This window comes from Epinephelus lanceolatus, chromosome 5, assembly GCF_041903045.1.
Source record: "Epinephelus lanceolatus isolate andai-2023 chromosome 5, ASM4190304v1, whole genome shotgun sequence".
Classification (NCBI taxonomy): Eukaryota; Metazoa; Chordata; class Actinopteri; order Perciformes; family Serranidae; genus Epinephelus; species Epinephelus lanceolatus.
In genome coordinates this window covers 24,484,770-24,507,752 of record NC_135738.1, presented here as the reverse complement: position 1 = coordinate 24,507,752, position 22,983 = coordinate 24,484,770, and the positions used below count along the sequence as shown (strand labels likewise).

General features: G+C 40.9%; 1 protein-coding gene across 4 annotated transcripts; it reads left to right on the top strand.

Annotated features, from left to right (window-relative positions):
- The first annotated feature begins 1,409 nt into the window (after positions 1-1,409).
- Positions 1,410-22,791, top strand: ppp6r2b (protein phosphatase 6, regulatory subunit 2b). 4 transcript variants are annotated; one of them, XM_033634842.2, is made up of 26 exons: positions 1,410-1,828; positions 3,301-3,479; positions 3,589-3,744; positions 3,856-3,954; positions 4,301-4,487; positions 4,978-5,115; positions 5,199-5,264; positions 5,366-5,478; positions 5,568-5,681; positions 5,883-6,003; positions 12,677-12,838; positions 12,933-13,163; positions 13,263-13,327; positions 13,411-13,526; positions 13,607-13,692; positions 13,799-13,876; positions 13,961-14,058; positions 14,142-14,199; positions 14,477-14,598; positions 15,463-15,629; positions 15,748-15,904; positions 16,761-16,840; positions 17,675-17,885; positions 18,098-18,121; positions 20,004-20,150; positions 21,032-22,791. In XM_033634842.2, the coding sequence occupies exons 3-26, from the start codon at positions 3,617-3,619 to the stop codon at positions 21,063-21,065; spliced, it is 2,802 nt and encodes a 933-aa protein (XP_033490733.1). In that variant the 5' UTR covers positions 1,410-1,828; positions 3,301-3,479; positions 3,589-3,616; the 3' UTR covers positions 21,066-22,791. The 4 variants fall into 4 exon arrangements, with proteins under 4 accessions (XP_033490733.1, XP_033490738.1, XP_078024040.1 ...); XM_078167914.1 differs by having other exon boundaries at positions 1,411-1,828; positions 12,933-13,154; XM_033634847.2 differs by lacking the exon at positions 18,098-18,121.
- Positions 22,792-22,983: the final 192 nt, after the last annotated feature.

Here is a 22,983-nt window from a genome sequence, read left to right as displayed (position 1 = left end):
GCCTGTATCTGGAGTCAGACTCTTATGGGTGAATCACAGCCATGTAGCCCCTGTTTTCTGGTGACTATTCAACAGCTTTAAATTCTGTAATTTATATTAACCAGTTAATATTGTGAAATAGCAACCTAACCCTAAGGTAGGGGTCACTATCTTCTATTTTAAAGACTTACAGTTGTCTAAACCAGTGTCTCTTGTTGGTTATGCTGCAGACTTTCCAGATAACACCAGTGCGTACGGATTAGCAATTTTCTGCAGACTGAAGGTTTAAGGAAATACATTGACCTTGAGCAGTGGTATAAAATATCAAAGTACCTTTATGCAAGCACTGTTCTCAGGTGCAATTTTGGTGTAGCCTACTTATACTTGAGTATTATGATTTTATTCCTCTACTCCATTACATTTCAAAAGGGAAATATTGCACTTTTTAATCCACAACATATATTTAACAGCTATAATCAGTAGTTTATTTTCATCTGAAGAATTTACATACAAAACATGACCAGTTTATTAAATACTGTGAATTATTTTAGATTAAACTACACCAAAGTATATAAAGCAGTTACAATTAGAAACACTCAAACCAATAACAATATTAAAGAGTTGGCTGTCATGTTAATGCATCAATTGGCCTTATTATGTTTCAATATTATAATGATATAACTCTCAGGTTGGGCTTCTGTATAATTAGAACTTTCATTTTCTGATGCTTAAAGTGCTTTGTTTGTTTGTTTTGCTGCTTTTATTTGCTGTTGAGCATTTCTACACTGCTTCTTTTACTTCAGAGGTCTGAATACCTCTTCCACCAGTGAAGACAGAGTACCTAGACTCTATTTTGTATTTTGCCTGGCAGGGATTATTAGCCTATCACTACAGCTAATATATGCTGTATTTTTCAATAACTGTTTGCCAGGTGATAAAGCCTCACCGTGCAGCAGCAGATGCACATATGGTAAAATAATAAATATGCAGACTTGTAACCTGACACAGTGGAAAGTCGTGTTCAGGGGCAGCAAAACAGCATGGGGACGAGAGTCACTGCACAGGGGGTCCTCAGCACACCAGGTGATGAATAAGGTATAGCATTTTTAGTAGTTCTTTCTCTAGGGATTAATTAAAGCTTGAGTCGCATATTTGTATTATCTGCTTGCTTTTTATATCGCAAATAAATGTGTTTATTATCAAGATTCAGATCGGCCCCTTGGGCTTTTCAAAAATCTGAGGTCAGAAAATGAGGGACAGTCCCTAAACACTTGTCGCACTGTCAGGTGTCCATGACCAGGGACCAAGCAATTTCTTGTAGTAGTAAAATGTTTTTGATTTAAACATTTTAAAAAAAAAATGCATCTTATTTAGCACAATTTAGAAATTAAATGTACTGTTTCATATAGCTGAATGTTTTGTTTGAGTGATGAATCTGAGTGTTTCACTGCAGCACTTGATGCCGTGTCACCAGCTCCACACTGACAGCAGTTTTTCAGGGTGACCGCAAATAAATACGGAGTTGGTCTTACGATTACACAGTTGACGGACAGCTGAACTTTTGATTACGTTTTAGGTATCCGCCATTTTGATTTCAGAATCTGACAGATTTTTTGTTGCCTGCCTGCCGAAGTGTAATTCGGACCCTGTCAACAACACGGCCACTCTGCAGGCCAACCGCCGTGTAACGGCAGTGTAAATGACATTGCAACCGGGGAGAGGGTAGTATCTTCAAGCTAGCTTCGCGGTCATGAGCAGCCAGCTATGGGCCTTCGGGTGACCTGACAGCCAAAGGCGCCGAGTTGCCGTTCAGCTTGTGGATGACGACTGATGAAATGATGGATAACAGGTAACGGTCGCGTGTCTCGTGGAGGAAAACATATGTAGGCTAACGTACACCCGTGCGCGAGCTGCCTTGCTGTCAAACGGTCGGAGGACGGTGACGCTAGGTTTCAATCAGGAGGACATCATCCCACCTAACATTAGCCACGCAGCCGTTATAAATGACTGACCGGTGTTAGCCTTTTAAACAATATAAACATCATTTACCACCGGTACCGTCCTGAAATACTTTGGTAACGTTAGCAACATGATTAGGACATTGCTAGCGGGCTGGTTTACGACCTGCATGCAAGGTAAGTGAAAGGCACCGTCGTTAAGCACCATAAACGCACCGATAGAGACTGGTAACAGCAGATAAGCTAACCTAGCTTGTGAAGTTTCGATAACTGTGTGGATAAGACAAGTCACAAAGAAATGACTGTTACTCCGTTATAACAAACAACCGTTGATAGCTAACAGTAACCGTTACCAGCTGATGTGAGGCCTGTCTTAAAGCTGACCATGGTTGTGCTGTTGTGTGGAATTTAAAATCAATATCTAGCTATGAGGAAAAATTATAAAAATGTAAATAATTCCTGAAGTTTATAGTCGTAGCTCAAAAACCCCTGTTTGTTTAGCTACATCATGTTAATTGAATGGATGGGTACACAAGGGCAGCATTATGAGAGATTGTTGTTATGCAATCAGTGTAAATGGTGCTCGTGTTCAACCCCTATTTTACACTGTAAATATATTACACGTATTTCAGTGTATGCAGTGAATGCTGACTTTGCCATATTTGAAATTATATACATTTTCAAAGGGGGCCTAACCCACAATTCAGACAAACACAAGCTGAATAAGCAGCATGTTTATCATGGTAATCAGCTGTGTAATCCACTTAATGATAGTCTGAATTAAAGATCAAATTTATTGCGGTGGATTTCTTCCTTTATCTATGGTTTGCTTTGGTTTATGGGGACATAAGGCGAAGATCCCTCCTTTAAAGTCATTGGCCAGTGGCAGCTCCAGCTTGCCTCAAACATTGCTGTCATCATCACCACACCTAATCTCAAGTTTGCACTTTATAGTAACACAGACATCAGCTAATACTAGATTCAGCAGTTCTCATCCAATTCACTGGCTGACACCGTTGTTTCCCTTAAACACAAGTATTCATACCACACACTAAAGTTAAGTGTCTTCCTGCAGGGGGATTTGTTTTGTTCAGCCTCAGACTCACTCCAGTCATTGTTTGCTGATGTAACTCTATGTGTGAGGCCATTCTCAAAGCAAGCTGGGTGATGTCAATACACAGATGTGCAGCACTAACTCAATAACAGATGCATTGCTTCCTGCTCTCTCCAGAGAGGAGTGCAAGCCTAGCCTCCGCACTTATGCTGACTTTAACTCTTCTTCTGGCTCTAATGAAGGCAGAGCAAGTCTTCCTGGAAATGATCCTGTAACATTTGTTGTTTATTGTTTTTTTTTTATTACCAGGATGAAGCCAACCTCTCCTGGGTGTGTGTGACTGTTGTTTAGTATGAATGAAGTTGGTGTGTTTGTGTTTTCATTGAGTGAATTTGCTGATGCTGATTGATGCCTGGGCCATGCAATGTCAATAAGGCAAATGGCGGTTTAGCAAGATCTGACTGAGGATACTACTCCTTGTCCAAAATGTAAGAGCATACATACATACATGACATTGTACACAGTTTTTGTCATTAACACGTGCATGTATGCTGTACGGTCATCATACTGATCATCATGTCCTCTTTTGGTCAGCAGCTAAGTGTATGTGCCGGTGACGTCAGCCATGTTTTGGAAGTTTGACTTACACACATCTTCTCACCTGGAGGCTTTACTAGACAAGGAGGATGTCACGCTCACAGAGCTCATGGATGAGGAAGATGTGTTGCAGGAGTGCAAGGCCCAGAACAGGAGGTCTGTTTATTGTTAGCTTTAGTATATTAGCAGCACATTATGATATTACATTCCCAGTAATTCCTGCTGGTGCTAACTGGTGCTCCTTTTCTCATCATTATGGATTTGCAGACTTCTCCTGTTCCTGTGCCAGGACCAGTGCATGCAGGACCTGGTCCGTATGATTTCCACAGAGCCCCCTGCTGGTGTAGAGGAGACAAAGCGCTTCAAGTAGGTGGTTGTGTATAATGTGCTGATGTAGTGTACTGTATCCAGGAAAAGATGTTTTTGTGCTGGTGCTGCACTCCATCATATCTCTTACCTGCCATTTTGTAGTAAAGGTCAGAGCTTAAGTGGGCTCAGATTTGTGAAAACCAATGGTTCTTGATCCAACTATCTAACCAAACCATTGATGATTCATTTTAAGTGCCTGTTGGACAGTCAACCTGTGAAAATTAGGGCAATCCTGTTCCTTTTTTTAAATCTAGTTACTTTAGCAGTACAAAGGTAGAACATTAGAACAAGATTTGTTTCTGCTCGTTGTTACAGACAGGTGTGTTCTCTTTGTTCATTACAGGTATGCAAATATAGCATGTGAGCTGTTGACATGTGATGTAGGAGTGATCAATGATAAGCTGGGTAATGAGGAGCCTCTGCTAGAAACTCTGTATGCCTTCCTGGAGCAGCCGTCCCCACTTAACCCCCTCCTGGCATCTTTCTTTAGCAAGACAATTGGGAACCTCATCACACGGAAGACTGAGCAGGTAAAACACACACACACTCACACTCGCGCACACTCAGACAGCTTAATCAAAGGGCATACTCAGCTATGTCTTTGTGTCTTCGTGATTTCATTCACAAAGTCTGAGGGGTGCCTCCAGCAAGATAATAGGAACTGCTCACAGTGGGGATTAGTATTAACCAAGATAGCTGTGAAGTTTTATTTCTCTTGAAATGCCAACAGGCAGGTGTTCCAAAGCATAAAGCAATGCACGTAGTTCAGGTTTTACCCTGTTCAGGGTAGAGCTTAAAGACGTCTGACAAGATGGTTGGTTGAGAGCAACATATCCTGAAAACAGTCCTGAGGGCTATGACATTCTGGGTTTATATTTATGCTCTAGAGGGATGATTTGAAATGATTCTGGTGACCTTCATAACCATCACTTTGGTCCATGATACTTCACCCAAAAACCAATGGACTCAATAAGTTAGTGTTTTCATGTCATGGTGTGTCCTCTGCTCTCTTGTGTTCAGGTTATCAGTTTCCTGCGACGGAAGGAGGGTTTCCTTTCCTTGGTCCTGAAGCATATTGATACATCAGCCATGATGGATGTGCTGCTAAGACTTATCAGCTGTGTGGAGCCACCCCCTCTTCGTCTCGAGACACTTATTGTATGAAAGAATGGACCCACATTCAGACTTTTACATATGACATACCAATATTTGCATTTATAATGTTGTGTTTTTCTCAACAGTGGCTGAATGAAGAGAAGCTGGCCCAGAGGCTCATAGAGCTCATTCACCCTGAGAGAGACGAAGAGGTAAAAGGGTATTTCAGTATTTTTAACAAAACATACTATCACTAGCGTCCACAGACTCTTGAATAAACAGTTTGTGTGCATTTGTGTTTTTCCTCTAACAGAGGCAGTCTAATGCATCTCAGACTTTGTGCGACATCATTCGTCTGAGCAGAGACCAGGCCAATCAGCTTCAAGAGATTTCACAGCCTGACCCTTTGCTGACTGTGCTGGAGTCGTAAGTCAGACAGACAGATACACACACGCACGTTTGCACTCTCTTGACAGGATGTGGAGGCGATGACATACTCCATTGTGTTTCCACAGGCAGGAGTGTGTGGAGCAGTTGCTGCAGAATATGTTCTCAGCAGAGTGTACTGAGAGCTGTATCGTCAATGGGATTCAAGTTCTTCTCACATTACTGGAAATCAGGAGGCCTGTGTGAGTGTGAGACTTTTGTGTGAAGCAGTTTTAAACTGTGTATAATTAATTCTATTCTACTGTGGAGGGATTGCTAATGTCATTTTTCACTTGACCCCTGGCCTAGTGAAGTTAGTCACAACTCTCTTGTGTGGCCATTTATTAAATGTACTATCCATTGGTTTCCTGTTTTTGATATTTGGTATGTTTTTTTTATGACAGGGTGGATGGTGTAATGGATGCGCAGGGATTTGAGAGAAGTTACACTGTTAACAGCAGCATTTTGTTGGCCATCCAACCACACCTGAAACACTTCCACCAGCTACTTCTGGAGCCACCTAAGGTACAAATATATAATCATCTTTAACTGCTTAGACTATGTAGGATTTTCCTAAAAAAATGTATAGGCTCATACAGGAGTAATCCCTCTCAGTCATCACTTATGACCCACCAGAAGTGTTTGGCTGTATATTTTTCTGCAGAGACTCTACCTTCTGCCTGTATTTTCTTACTTTTATTGTCCCCCCACAGCACTCAGGTGAGGTTGAGGCTTTATAAAAAGGTAGCGACTGGATGCCAGACCATAAGCTGTAGGTATCCAAGAAACACAGTGCCAAAAAAACCACAAATATAGCAAAGCGAAACGCCAGACAAGCCGGAAAAGTACACCTTTTAATATTAGCTGTTGTAGAATGAGATAACATGCTACACATGATAAATATATATAATAAGTTATCAATAGAAAAATCAGAGCTCCCCTCAGCACAGCAGTCCAGTTCATCCAGGTGCTAGTCTCAGGCAATATGGAAAGCATCAAAAAATGAATCAAGGGCTTGTCCTACACCAAAACTCACAAGGGGAAGCTCTTTCACTTGCAGAGAGTGTGGAATATGCTATAAATATCAAGCATGCTCTCATTTTTGCTGCGCAGCAACCCCTTTCTTCAGTAGTTGTTTTTTTTTTCTCATGTCTGTTTTTATTAGGTTTTTTTAAGTTATAAAAGATACAGTTTGATATACATTTCAATACAATCCCACCCCACAAACAACCCCACCCCACTGCACCACCACGAGTCAGTAAATGTACATGATTTAAAGAAAAAAAAAAAAAAAAGAAAATGCACACACACATACACAAAAATCCGCAAATCAAGTTAACAAAACAAACAAAAACATACACAAATAAAAATAAAAGGATAGTAAAAAGAAGAAGGGGTTATATCTATACATTTAAAATGTCTGAGGCATCTATCTTTTCAACATGATCTAGCACTGGTTGCCATATAGCATAGAAGTTGAGGCCACAGCCTCTTGTGGCATAGCGGATTTTTTCTAAAGTCAGATGGTGCAGAAGATCCCTGATCCATTGATTGAAGGTTGGAGGAGATTTGTCTTTCCATTTAAGCAATATGAGTCTTCTAGCCAGTAGCATAGCAAAGGCCATCATGTTTTTGCCATGTCGAGTGGGGCATAAATCCTGCGGTGCTACACCAAATATTGCTATTATGGCAAGAGGTTCTATGGGTATTCCTAGCAGGTCAGAAAAGAATTTGAATATAGGATGCCAAAACTCTGTTAATTTTGGGCAAAACCAGAACGTATGTGATAAAGTAGCTGTTGCTGTTCCACAGCGGTCACAGTTAAGGTCAGTATTTGGTGTCATTTTTGCCAATCTCGCTTTAGACCAATGTAACCTATGTACAATCTTGAACTGTATTACCTTATGTCTTAAGCAAATTGAAGATGAATGTATCCTATCTAATGTAGAGTCCCATATATCCTCAGTAAGTTTGATGCCTAATTCTTCTTCCCATTGGCTTTTTAAATGTGTCAAAGGTTCTAAATTGTGAGAATTGAGTGACATGTAGATTTTTCCAATAAGCCCTTTATGGTCGGAGCTAAACTGTAAAAGAGAATCAAGGAGAGAGCTGGGGGGTATCGATGGAAATTGAGCTGATTGTGAGGATACAAAGTTGCGAAGTTGCAGATACTTGAAGAAGTGTGAGTTGGGGATTTCATATTTTAATCTCAGCTGCTCAAATGATGCAAAATTATTATCAACATAGAGGTCTTTTAAAGTAGCCAATCCATTCCTGGTCCAGATATCAAAGGACCCGTCTATAACGGAAGGTTTGAACATATTATTTCTTGATATAGGGGCGTTAATTAACATGCTATTGAGTGAAAATGCTCGTCTGAACTGTGCCCAAACCTTCAAGGAGTGCTTAACAACTGGATTTATAGAATATCTGGATATAGGTTCTGGTAATGGGAGCTTGGAGCAAAGTAAAGCATCTAAAGAGGCAGGTCCACATGACAACTTTTCTAACTGTAACCATTTTGGGCCGCTATCTTGTGGTGGGTTAAGCCAATGTAACAGCGCGCATATGTTAGCCGACCAGTAATAATACTGAAAGTTGGGTAGGGATAATCCTTCATGTTTACGGTGTCACTGTAAGATAGTCTTTCGTATTCCTGAAATTTTTTTATTCCAGATGAATGAAGACAACAGTTTATCAATAAGCAAAAAGAAGGATTTCGTCAAAAAGATAGGAATACAAAGGAACAGGTACAAAAATCTAGGTAGCACAGTCATTTTGATAGTGTTAATTCTACCTCCTAATGATAACGGTAATAAGTTCCAGCGCTCAAAATCATTTTTCATAGATTCGATAAGCGGGGGGAAGTTGGCTTTGTAAAGATGTTTAAAATTATGCATAACCCAAATACCTAAATATTTAAATTTATTTTTAATTATTTTAAAGGGCAGTGAACTAAACACAATCTGTTCAGCAGCAGGATTTATAGGCATAAGCTCACTTTTTTGTGTATTTATTTTATAACCAGATATTTTTCCAAATGTATCTAATAAGGCAAGTGTTAGTGGTAGGCTACTTAACGGTTCAGATAAGTACAAGAGCATATCGTCCGCGTAAAGGGATACTTTATGTTCAGTATTATTCCTCTGTATGCCTTTAATCGAGATACTGTCACGTAAGGCAATCGCTAGTGGTTCGATCGCCAAAGCGAAAAGGAGTGGGGATAAAGGGCAGCCTTGCCTGGTCCCACGACCCAGTGGGAAGAAGGAAGATAAGTTATTGTTTGTGCGAATTGCTGCTAAGGGGAGAGAGTAGAGAACGTGAATCCAAGATATGAACTTTGCACTAAATCCAAATTTTTTTAGAGTGTAAAAGAGGTAATCCCACTCCACCCGATCAAATGCTTTCTCGGCATCGAGTGATAGAAGCACCTCAGGAATGTCGGGTGGAGTGGGATTATAAAGGATATTCATTAGTCTACGTATATTAAAAAATAACTGACGATTTTTAATAAATCCAGTCTGATCATCAGAAACTACAGAAGGTAAAACATTTTCTAAACGGAGGGCTAACATTTTAGCAAGCAATTTACTGTCAACATTCAATAGAGAGATGGGTCGAAAAGAGCCACATTCTAGAATGTTTTTACCTTTTTTATGGATTAATGAGAAGCAGCTTGTCTCATTGTTTCAGGTAGTGAGCCGGAGTTAAATGATTCTTCATAGACTAAAAGTAATATAGGAGCAAGTTCACTGGCAAATTTTTTAAAGAATTCACTCGGATATCCATCCGGTCCAGGAGATTTCCCATTTTGCATGGACCTGGCTGCAGTAATAAATTCTTCTTTGGAAAAGGGGCTTTCTAAATTGGTGGCAGTTTCCTCATCAATTATGGGAGTGTTAAGGCTGCTAAAAAAAGAGTCAAACAGAGATTCATCATTAGTAGATTCTGTGGTATAAAGCTTTGAATAATACCTATGGAAACCTTGATTAATCTCTAAAGGATCTGTAAGTTTAACGCCCTCCTCGTTGTTTATCGCAGTTATAGCTTGACTAGCATTTTCTTGGCGTAACTGGTGAGCCAGAATCTTGCCAGTCTTTTCACCATATTCGTATGTCTTATGCCTTGATTTATTTATAAGATTTTCAGCATGCCTTGTGGACAAGAGATTAAATTCAGTTTGAAGGGTTAATCGTTGCTTAAACAGATCAGGTGATGGAGAGTGGGCCAATGTCTCATCAAGTTGAAGGATGTCTTTGGTTAGTTTTTTGAGACGCTCATTTAAGGCTTTTTTAATATGGGCACTATATGATATGATTTGTCCCCTAAGATATGCTTTCATCGATTCCCAAATTACAGAAGAGGACATTCTTGGGGTTTGATTACGTACTAGATATTCAGTTATCTCATTTGAAACAAAGAAGTAATGTATTGAAATGCCATGGGCGATAACTAGCGTGTGTATTTGGTATGCATAAAGTCATCAATAGTGGGGCATGATGAGTCTAGAAAAAAATAATCTATGCGTGAATATGTTTTGTGTACTGGTAAGTAGAAAGAATAGCTTCTGCGTGTGGGTTTTTGGAAGCGCCAAGTGTCAGCTATATTGTATGAATTAAGAAAAAGTTTAATTGCCTGTGCTGCTTTAGATGAGGTTGTAGTTCTGGGTGAGCTGCGATCCAGAGTGGGTGATAACACACAGTTCATATCGCCTCCTAATATGAGGTGATGTGTGTCTATATTGGGTAAACGTGAAAAAAAACTAGTAAAAAAAGTGCTGTTGTCCCAATTTGGTGCGTACAAATTTGCCAGTGTGACAGGGGTGTTATTTAATTTGCCTACCACTATTATATAGTGACCAGCAGAATCTGCCTCAACACTGGACATAACAAATGGGACATTCTCGTTGATGAGAATAGCAGTTCCTCTAGATTTGGAGTGAACGTTGGAATGGTAAGATTGACCCACCCATCTCTCTCTTAGTCTAAAATGATCAAAGGTGGTCAAATGGGTTTCTTGGAGGAAGGCAACCCCTACATTAAGCTGATTCAGATGTGAGAATACTTTTTTACGTTTTACTGGATGGTTTAAGCATTTCACGTTCCAGCTAACAAAAGTGATCTGACAACCTCCTGATTTATTCACATTCACATGTGGCCTAGCCATAGTCTGTTGTAGAGAACATACATTCCGAGATACAGTAGTGTATGATGGTCTTGATTAGTTGAGCATGTATAAAGAGAGACCCCTCTTCTAATACATTAACAGACAAAACAGAAAAAACAGGAAAAACGAAAAACATAAAGTAAAAGTTTGGTGCAATGGTTTCCCCTCCCCTGTCACCTAGAGGAACACGGTGACTACTAAACCCCTCGCAAAAATATCCACACATTAAGTGCTTGTGTGAGGAACCGCTAGTCTAACATATTGCTCTGCTCTTATATAAATTCAACAAATAATTCTAAAGTATGAAAAGAAATTTAAAAAAAAATGAAAAGGTGGCGCCAATTAAACAACAACCAAGCAGCCCCTGGGATTTCTTGATCATTCTATGTCCCTGAGTACAATTATAAAACATAAATGACCAATGATTCAAATGGTTAATACGACAAATTATTGGCTGTGATTATCAGCAACAAGTGGTGATTACACTCATCTCCCCTAGATAGTCCATTTCTTATATTGTTCCAATTTCCACATATGCAATAATGATCTTTTACTGATCAAACGAGAGTCATGGAGACAAATAAAAAAATAATAAAGAGAGGGGAGGAACAGTTCACAAAATATATAAAGCAAGTTTCAGGCCCTTACATAACACACTGAAAGCAGACCCTTATCTAGAATATAAGAAAACATAGAAAAATAAACATAAATCCAGCACCCCTGGGCATTTCTTGGTCATTCTACATTCTTGAAAAAATAAAACAGAGGTGACCTATGATTTAGACAGTTAGTGTTTTAGCTATGGTTATCAGCAATAACAAGTGGTTCTGGTTATCCACTCTGGATAGTCCATATCCTGTTGTTCCAACTCCAACATACAATGTTCATATGATGTTCATGTACTCACCAGATGAAGGTTATGGAGAGAAACAAATAAATCAAAAGAGGGAAAGTTCAGAGTATAGTATAGTTTTTAGATAATGTTTGTTTTCACATATGCCATAGCCCAAGCCGCGTCCTGGAACAGTTTCTCAGTCCCGTTGTGCATAATACGGAGCCGGGCTGGATGCAGGATGCCGTAGCGGACGTTGTCCCGTCCTCGAAGTAGTTTTCTGACCTTGTTAAACGCTGATCTTGCTCGGGCAACGCTCGGCGGGTAGTCGGGGAACACGAAGATAGTGGCTCCGTTGTACTGCAGGGGACCGGCTTCTCTGGCCCGGCGGAGGATCTCAACGCAGTCCTGATAGTAGTGCAGCCTTGCGATTATGGCTCGAGGTTTTCCGTCTGATCTCTTCGGCTGGAGAGTGCGTTGGGATCTGTCAATCAGCACGTCTTTATCCATTTTCAAGATATCTTTGATTCATTTCGAGACAAAGGTCAGGGAGCTTGAGCCAGTTTCTTCAGCCACGTTCAGGATGCGGATATTTGACCTCCTCATTCTGCCCTCCATGTCCAAGCACTTTTCCTGTAGACTCTCCACATTTCTCTCGAGTTTTTGCACGGTGTCCTGCAGTGATGTTACCTCGTCTGAGCAGGCGGAAAGGCCTCGTTCCATGTCCAACACTGTCGTTTTAACTTTTTCCATGTCCGCACGCAACGCCGCGGTGTTGTTTGCGATTTCCGTCTTGACCGCTTGCAGCTCCGACTTAATCACACTAAACTCGGCAGTGAGCGCACTCTTCAGCTCCGCTTGGAAAAGACCAGCTATTTCCATTTTGAGTGAGGAGAGTATCTCAGTTTTCATGTCCATCACATTTTGCTCAGCGGGCTCGGACATGTTGCTAGGTGTGTCAGTGCTTGTCTTGCTAGCAGCGGCCTTCCCCGTGTAGCTGTATTTACGCAGGTTAGGCCTACTCGCCATTTACAAGGAAAAAGTGGCGACAGCGCCCCCCTTCAGGAGTTATGTTTAATTCTCTGCCACTTACAGATAACACTTGCAATACAGCATTTGTACTTGTACAGCAAAGCTCTGCTAAACCTTTAGAATTTTGTTTCTTAAATTCCTCTATGTCCTCCAACTGTGCACTTTTAGCGAAATCCCATGCTGACTACTCTGGGTGTGCTGGAGGAACCATTAGGGAACACACGTCTGCATGTAGCCAGACTGGTGGCCTCTCTGCTGTATACCAGCTCTTCTAGCCATGCTGTCGTAGCACAGGAACTCTGCCGACTCAATACGATGGACCTGCTTCTGGTGAGATGAGCAAACATCCTGCATTCCTAGAGTGCAATGTTGAGATTGCAATGAATGTTAAACGTGCCACTTGAGAATATGCGTCTTTTTTCAGGACTTGTTCTTCAAGTATACGTGGAACAACTTCCTGCACCTCCAAGTGGAGCTTTGCGTCGCTGCCATCCTCCGGCCCTGTGCCCATGAAATGAGACTTCAGCCTGGCTTGGGATCCCAGGAACAATTCAAGCCTCATCAGGATGCTTCACAAGAGCAGGCTTTGACTGATACCCCTTCTGAACCTTCAGCCACCACTGAAAACTCTGCACACAATCTAATGGTGACTCATGTAGGTGTCTCTGCTTGTGTTAATCTATAGGAACAAGTCACTGTGGTGGTTTGTTCTGACTTAAAACAGTAAATTGACTCTGTCTTTGTGTCTCATAAGTTGTTTCAGCACTGCCACCTTGTCCAGCGGATTCTGGAGGCTTGGGAAGAGAATGATAAAATACAGTAAGGAACCCTAATGGCATGATCTCTTTGATAACAGGCAGCGGCTTATGGGGTTTCCCTAAGTGTAGAATTTCTGTTTTTAGGTCAGAAGGTGGTATGAGAAGAGGGTACATGGGACATTTGACCAGGATTGCCAACACAGTAGTCCACAACCTGGAGAAGGGCCCAGTTCACACACAGATTAGTAGCCTCATCACAGGTATGTGGAAAAAAGAAGTCACACAAATGTCACTCCACTGGTACATTGCTTTGTTAATGCTGCTGTGGTTTTGCATGCAGAGCTGCCAGAGGACTACAGAGGGCGCTGGGAAACCTTTGTGGACCAGACTCTGTCAGAGACTAATAGGAAGAACACCATAGACCTGGTAAACACACACAGACATACCCATCAACAGTATATAATAGCTGTTTGCACTTAAACACACATTAAGACTTCAAATGCTGCATTTGTGGTGTTTTTTCCATCTCCAGGTTGGCACTGGAAACCCACGTCCCTCTTCAGAGGATGATATGGAGAGTCCTTTCCCTAAAGAACTTACACTACAGCAGGTACACATACATAAACACACACAAAAATACTGCTGCTGATATCAGAGATAGTAATCTAATTCAAATGTGTGGTGTGTGTTGTAGGCCTTTTCAGACTACCAGATCCAGCAGATGACGGCTAACTTTGTGGATCAGTTTGGCTTCAATGATGAGGAGTTTACTGATCATGACGATAGCATTGGGTAAATTAATTGACATTCTTCTCTGTATGACAGTAAACTATTGTTGTTGTGTGCCAACTGAGTAATTTCTATTGTTACGGCAGAGCAACGTTTGACCGAATTGCAGAGATCAATATCAACATTGATGCAGGCCAGGACACTGTGAGTTTATTTTGATTATTTATACAAATGTATTCACACATTTTGTCTATGTAATTGTATTTCTGTAATGTTTTGGGGCTGTCAGTGTCATTGTTTTTTCTTAAAAATCCATTAACAAATTTCATGGCCATTAGGGGTCAAAAATAACCAAAGAAACTGGCAAACACACAGACACACAACTCAAGCCTTAACCTTAGCAGTTATTATGCAGCATTTTAAATATTTATGTACACTGAATAAACGTAATACATTCGATATATCCATCTGTCTTTTGCAGGCTAATACAGCTGTGTTTGAGGCCTGTTCTAAGGAGAAGATTCAGCCCTTTGATGATGACGAAGAGGACATTTGGGAGGAGAAAGAGATCAACTTTGCAACACAAACCAAGTCTCGTAACAGGTAAACACACAACAGCACACACAGATGTTATCAGTGCTTCGGATTTTATTTCAGCATCAGTTTCCCCTGGGATTGTTTCCAGCAGTGGTACTGAAGTGCATCCACTGGCACGAGAAGGGTTTTCGACACATATTCGTACACAGTTGTAGATGTCGATTTGCATTTAATAAAATGCTTCCCATGCAGTTACAATAGCCCCTGCATGTGTGGGTAGATATAACATAGGACATATAGGGTTTCAATCAATATTGTGACTCTATCATAGCTTGTCAAACAATTGATGACTGTTAAGTAGAGCACAGATACAAGTTCATTCTTTAATTTCTGTAACCGTTTATCCCCTTGAGGGTCGCAGGGTGGGGGCTGGAGCCTATCCCAGCTGACATTGGGCGAGAGGCAGGGTACACCCTGGACAGGTCGTCAGACTGTCACAGGGCTAACACATAGAGACAGACAACTATTCACACTCACATTCACACCTACAGCCAATTTAGAATTACCAATTAACCTATCCTCATGCATGTCTTTGTGGGAGGAAGCCAGAGTACCTGGAGAAAACCCACGCTGACACGGGGAGAACATGCAAACTCCGCACAGAGGGGCTCCCTCCTGGGTTTGAACCCCTTATCTGGGGGTGTTCCATTTGTTATCCTTGCTCGTACTGGACTCTGGCTGCTTAAAGCGAATTGATTGCATATGGGGAGATATTTATAGCAGTGGTGCTAATCATTTATCAGTGGCAGGTCGCTGCTGCTTGCTAAATGCATAGAGGGGAAACACATCATTTTGCTTGACGTTATAAATTATGTATATGAATTGAACTGTCCTCAGTCAAACACACTCAAATGTTTTGTTTAATTCAAGGTTTGGTGGGTCACGATCATCCCAGAGCCCTGCAGCCAGTAAAGATTGTGACAGGGCAGCAACTTCTGGCACTGAAGCCTGTGACAGAGCAGCAGACTCTGACTCTGAGGGAGAGGATCCTAAAGATGACCTGGACCCTTTCTCAAGCCAGACCGATGCAACAAAGAGTGAGATGTTATTTTCTATAGTTATGCATAATTGTTTTGCCTTATATGTGAAGGCCAAAGCAGGTTTCAAGCATGTGTCTCACGTAGAGTGTGTGCGGGCTTTTTATTTCACACTCAGGCACTGGCTGGATAGCAGACTTTGGGGAGGTGAACTCAAAGGCTCCTGCAGCAGGAGGAGGCTTTTCCGCCTGGGACACTCCAGACTCCCAGCCAGCTGCCACAGAGGCAGAGGAGAAAGGATGGGCCAAGTTCACTGACTTTCAGCCTTTCTGTTGGTGAGTCTGAGTGTGGATGTGCGTCTAAATATTTGGTGATCTATTTGCAATTTCTCAGAAAGAAGGCTCCTAAATTTTTCCTCTGTCTCAGACCATTTTTCATTGGAAGATTCTTGGACACTATCTATAATGATGTTGTTTAATCTTGACTGATTCTCAATATAATCCATCTTAGAAGATACATTGAGAGCAGATTCCTGCAGAGAAGAGAGATCAGCTTTAATGGAATGGAAGTGTACTGATGTTAGGACCTGTGCCTGTCTTCATTCTGTGTAAACTGTTGGCTTGTTTTTATGTCCTGCACTTGTCTTGTCAGATCATCTAGTCGCTTATTAACATGAGGAGCTCATTTGAGAAACTGCATCTTAAAGCTTTGTCTTGATAAAACAATAATTAGAACTAAAAAAGCCAAGTACATTAAACCTTGGAAATTTAGAAGAAATATTATATGAACATGCTTATGTCACTCAGCCCAGTAACATGTGAAATGTAAATGTAAATGTTTTTTATATCCCTGAGAAAGCATTGGCAGTTTAGCAGTGTCAGTTACAAATCTTCAGTAAAAAACATTTATGCTCAAAACAAACAATAAAGCATATATTTTGTTTGTAGCCAGGTATAATATATGGCGACAAGGCATAATGCAAGTTGGCATCTATATCTGGCATTTATTTACAGCTTGAAGTAAAACAAATACAGCTTTCAAACCTTGTTTGTCCACAAAAGTATTCCCATAGTTTTTTTGTTTTGTGTGGTTTTTGTTGTCTGTCTAGCAACCATAGACACACACTATAATGGTGATTGGCTGCACTGTATTTTATTGAGGTTTTCTTATCTGTGTGATGTATGTCCCCAGCTCTGAAACAGGCCCCAGATGCAGCTCTCCAGTGGACTCGGAGCTCAGCGGATCTGGCAACACCAAACCAAACCAGAATCGTAAGTTGCTTTGGCACAGCACATTCAACCACATAGTCAATGGGGGCGTGTTTATTTTTTGTAACTTTTGATTCATTCACATTTACAATTGCAAATACAGATTTTATATCATGATAAACTTTTCATTCTGATATTAAAATGAATGTAGTCAAAGGGAAAACAGTCAAACAGTTATAACTGGTTTTGAAAGTAAACTTACTTTTTCATTAAAAATGACATTATGTATAAAAAGTTGTCACAATTTTGTTACCAACTTTTTCCTTCAGGATTACCTGAGATCTATAATTTGGCAAACTCTGCTGGGATGAAGTGATGTGACAGTAATGTCCCAGAAAGAACTTGTGGCCACAAAGACTGACTGCCTCAGGTCGTCTGGTTGGTCAAATAGTTGCACTCGAACACTAGAAGACTAGAACAAACAGCCAACCAGCAAGTAGCAAGCAGGCAGTAATAGTCTGTTTTTGTCATTAAAAAAGGGAAATCGGACGACCAACAGGATGGATTCAAGATGGTAGCTAGCCAGTTAGCACATTAACAACACAACTGAATGCTGATACAACAAAGAATATTTATTGTGGTCTAGTGAACATTAACACAAACAATTACAAACCATTTCTGCCAAAGGGTTCAATTGTCAAAAAAGTAATCTTACCCTATACAACAAGGTTATTATCTCACGCCCTCCTGACGTGTAAGTGAGCTCATAGAGTCATACAACCCATACCTATATGCATTTGGCAGCTCATTATAACTGCCTCTCATTCTCTTACTTCAGTGAAATGAGTGTACATCCATGTTAAAGTCAGATGATTTCTTCTCTTTCGCTCTCTGCAGCATGTGTGTGGAGCGTGTGTGTGGCGAGAAAAGCTCCATTGGTGGCATCAGACAGCTCCTCCTCCAGCAGCTCAGACAGCGATGAGGAAGAAGGCAAGACGGAGTCTGCGACCAGTGAGACGGTCACCACAGAGACCATCACCACGGGGGCTGGCAAAGAGACTATTCGGCTCACTGTAGACGCCAAAAATGAAAGGGCAGTCTTCAGCAGGTAGACACGCTTACACACACATGATGTGCAGCTGCTCTGTCCTGATGGGAGCAGTGTGTCCCCTTCTACTATTGCACTATCAAGTGCGTTTATAGAGTCCTTCTTCCCCTTTTCCCCTTCCTGCACAATTTTATCTCTACCTTCTCTGTTTTTCTTCTGATATCGCCCTCCTCCTGTCTGTTCCCTCCTTTCTCATCTCCCTTTGACTCCAGAGTATTCAGACCAGCAGTCAGACGGTATGTTGTGCTTGAGGTTCTTTGCTCTGGAGTGCAGAATGTGTTCCTCAGGTTGTGTGAAGGATTTTAAAGACCATCATAAGCACAGATGGTGCCCTTTGTTTTTGTTTGCTCATTGCATTTAACAGGATATGATGTAACAATTCCTTGTCATAATTCAGGACAAGCCTAATTCATCACAAAAATATACTAACCCACAACTGGTGGCTTGTAGAGAATCTACAGGACCTCTCTTCTTACACAAGACTTATCCCATATTCTCAACATGACCCTGAAATTCCTGACAGTGACCCCTGGCATGAAACATGCCACTCTGCATTTTAAAAATCAAATGGTGGCCTGTTATCTTACAAAAATACACAAAAAGATAAGAACAGTGTATGACTGCTCACTGTGGTTTTACAGATACAGATAATTCTTGTCTTAGTCACATTAAGAAAACCCAAGATAATATGATTTGTTGTCTCTCAGAGCACCCACACTACTAACAGTATGTCAGATAGCATGCTATGAACAGAAGTTGCTTCCAATCCAACATATCAACATTCTAACAAATCAACACATACATTAGCAAGTTACTAACAAACAGTGCACCTACAGCATGCTACGATTAAAAAGACCCTACGTGGAATTTGACAGTAACTACCTTAGCAAAAACTTTTGCTTAACTGTGTGCCCAACTCATTTTAACCCTTTTTATACAGAATTTGCGCTATAGGGCCACAACAAAGTCCCTCTTTTATACCTCCTTTGCATTTTCACACAGAAGCAAACAACAGCAGCGTGGTGCACCTCCAGTGTGTGATTTTGGACGGCATGCTGGCAGAGTCAGCCTCTAGTGTGACATATAAAGGCCCTGACACACCAAGCCTACCGTGGCCATCAGTTAATGTTGGGCTGTTGGTTAGCATCTGTTGCCCCAATCAGTGCGGTGTTTTCCCGCACCTTTGCCCCTGATTGGCCCTCGTCTACTTTTTTTGACCGATTGAGCATGTTGATTTGGCGATAGCAGTGTCGGTCATTGAATAAAAATCCTGCTGACTGGCAGTTCAGCTAAGTGCCCAAGAAGAGAAATCGAAGTGAGGAAAGTAAACAAAGAGCTAAGGCCAGTAGGGAACAAACTTGTTACATAAGGTAAGATTATTTTTCGTTAGAAACGTTTCGCGATAGTTTGTGTTATCGTTCACTGCCTCACTGTAAATATGCTTTGTTCTTTCAACATTAGAGATTAGATTGTGTTGTTCATGTGCTAACTTGCTAACTAGCGTCAAGACGGTCCTCTAGTTTCTCTTTTTGAATAATGATTACAGACTATTGATTGGAGAGTTATTTCCTCTCATGGAGGCCCAGGTCATACCTCGTTGTTTTCCCCATTTGCCAACGGTTTCAGCCACTGTTCTTCGTCTTTGAGTTAGCTGCTAACTGCTGACAGCTACTTTTATAATCTCCTGTGGTGGGTTGCACACATGACATGTCGTCAAAACGTCAAACTTGTGCTGCTCATGATCCCACCCTGCCAGCTGTTGTTTCATCGCTTTTATTTCCTCCAATGCCTGCTTTAAGGCAGGACAACTCTGTCCCTCCATTTCTCGATTGTACCTTTAATACATAACAGTGAGGCAGACCAACGGCGTGAAATTCCTGCCTTGAAGAGGAAGTGTAAAAGGGGCTTTTGATTTTGGTCAGTCATAGCCAGCTATATGTTGGCATTAACAGAGGAGTGGATTGTCAGGTTGCCGTACACACTGGGCAGAGTTATGGCCAGTGTGGACAGCTGAGAGCAGACAGAAGCATCTGCAGTTTGCTCTTTACGTTGTGAGTTCAGGTGACAATCCCTGGCTATGTCTCTAGTTACTTACAGCTTTGTTTGTTTTTCTTGCAGTGAAGCAGATAAGGTGCCAGTAGAGGGACTCTCGATCAAAGACAAGGGGAAAGGCAATGAGAAACAAAGTGAAAAGGGAAAGAAACATGGAGACTGTCCCAACCCAACAACCGCCAGTCCAACTAATCAGTCGGCTGCTGTCACACAGTAAGTGTGAGTTTGTGTTTGTGTGTGTAATACTTCAAATCCTTGGTTAAACACCTTGCAAGAATGAGCCCTATTACAAGACTCCTCCAATTACTGACCTCAAGTGTTTGCCAACACCCCAAAACTGTTTTAAATGAGCTGATTGCTTGGCCTCCAGTATTGCTGTTTGCTGCTTTCTCAAAAATCGCTCATGCGAACAGCTTCACACTCGACACTGCTTTCTTGGGTCCTAAGCAATCCACTTGCCATGACATAGCTGCAATGCCTAGCAGTGCTGGAGTATATGCGTCATTTGCTAACAGCTAGCTATTGGGGACTAGGCTACTTCCTGGAACTTAAGCTTTCATTCTGCAAGTTACACTGCTGATGGTTGAAATGTTTGAGTTTTATTTAGTGTTTCATCTCCAGTATCTGGTCTATCTTTTTTCATCTTAATGTACTGTAGCGAGCGATGGAGCGCAAGCTGTACCCAGCATGTCGTTCATCAGTGTAACAGTTAATAGGGGTCCCCTCTCAGTACTCTACAGTGAGTACCTTTGGCAGTGTTAATGCACTACTAATAAATATGTCCTGTAAATCACAAGACTTCACACTCAACACCGCACTTTGTTGGGCCCTCAGCAGTTGCCAAGTGTGAAGTCAATCGGATGAACAGTTGTCGAGAAAATTGGACAGACAGACATACAGACTCCTTCCGTTTTAGTTAAAAGATTTATTGAACTGTAATTTTTCCGCATTTTGAAGGTTATAACTCAAATTCTGTTCATCTGCATCATATTTGGGTGGTGCCGGAAGTCTCACTGAAAGATAAATCCAAACTTTGAATTTTACTTTCCTGTCTGTTTTATAATGTTCATAATTTTGTTTTGTTTTTCTTACAGAGGGACGCCGCCGTCTGCTAATGGACCGGCCTAACGATGCAGCACACACAAACACACACCCTTGCTTCATACCTGTCCATTCAACATACAGCAACGCCACCTTTGCTTCCTGTTAGCAGCCCTCCAATGTCCTTTCGTGTCCGAAGAATGAGAGACGCTCAGTGTTGAGGTCAAACAGCCCTTGACAGTATGTATGCTGGATAAGACATATCTACACAAAGGTACACTGACTCTCCTGCACCTTCATGACATTATTACAACCGCTTCAAAGAGGAATGTGAGTTTTAAAGAACATCTCATTGTACCAGACCCCCAAAGCCAAATTCTGTTATATATGAACTGTTTCAAAATGTGATTTTTCCCTTTGAACTTGGGAGAGTGATGACACTCTTGTGATGTGATGAGCGTTTGAGTGCCAGCTGTGGCACTGTAAGAAAACAAACACCTGTCTGAAATTTGACCTTTATTAAATTCAACATCAAATTTCAGATTGTTTGAGCATGTCTGCTCTCTGGGTATTAAACCACAGCCCAGAGATTTTTTCTATTAGAGCATTTGACTGTTTACACTTTAGTAAAGAAAAACTGTACTCAAAGAATCAGCCAAGATTACAAAGCCAAGATGCTTGCAAAGCTAGCTGCCATTTTCTCTTCAGCATTTCTCTGTAGTACATGCCAGGCAGACATTTTATTAGTGCAAATGTGTGAGTGATAATGATTTGGCTTTTTTCATACATGCTGCCTAAATTATTTCTCAATCCAAGTAAGATTTCTTTGCTTCGATCATGTGGAACATAAATGCTCCCCTTTTGGAGCATCAGATTTGGGAGCATCATGTGTCACTTCCTCCTCAAACCTCTGAGAAATTCATGTAGTTTAGAGGTGTGTGTGCTGTTGTATCCATGTGTGTTGACGTGTGTGTGTGTGCATGTGTGTTTGAGCTCTGTCCGAGGTATAGAGCACATTCTCAGGTCAAAGGAGAGGTATGCAGATACAAAGAAAGCACACCTGTGTGACACACATGCACACACACAGCGTCATACACGCATGTATGCACAACCAAATCTATACACACGAGCAAAAAAACACAGTGGTGTGCACATACTGATTCATATCACCCTCAGAGCTGTTTAAATGTAATATTGTGAAATTTGAACCTGTATTAGGTTGTGGCTATTCTTGGTAACATGTAAACGTAATATAAATGTAAACAGTATATATAAACATTATATCTATTTTTGGAATAAATCCAACGTATGGAAAGGCGGTTGTTTTGCAGGTTGCAACGTGTGTATTGTATGTGTGTGTTGTACTGTTGAAATGAGGCAATAATGATGTCTGTGTTTTGGTTACTACCCCAGCATCAGTTCCTGTTCCTCTGCTACATGCTTCCTATGTGGAGGTTTGAGAGCGTGCATGTGCGTGATTGTCCGTCGTCTGCGGTGTGTCCTCTGTGTTATTTACTTAAAGGGTGATTCTGGTTTATTAGATTTTGGGTCTTATTTTCATTCATCAGTTTTAAACAAAATTCTAGGGTAACCAATCTTATTGAGAAAACAAAGGTGACCATTAAAATGACACTAAAACTGCTGCTTCAACTTTTAGTTTGTATCGTATAATTTGTGTGAAGTTACTTTTCCCATTTAATGAGGGTTTATTATTAAGTGCTGAACACATTTGTTGATTAATACAATAGTCAATCGACACAAAAATGTCAAGCAAAAATTTTGATAATCAGTTCGTCGTTCGTGTCAAACGTAACTTAATCAGTTTCTTAATTTGCTTTTCTTTGTCTAATATACAGTCAGGGCTGCCGTCTAAAAGTTGCAGATCCGAAACAATGAAGTTGTTTCTATTCTATTCAATCAGCCAGATTTTTTTTAGATTTTATTTCTGAGTTTTTAACACTTAAACAATGCACAAACACAGATAAGAAAAACAGAGAAGACAAAA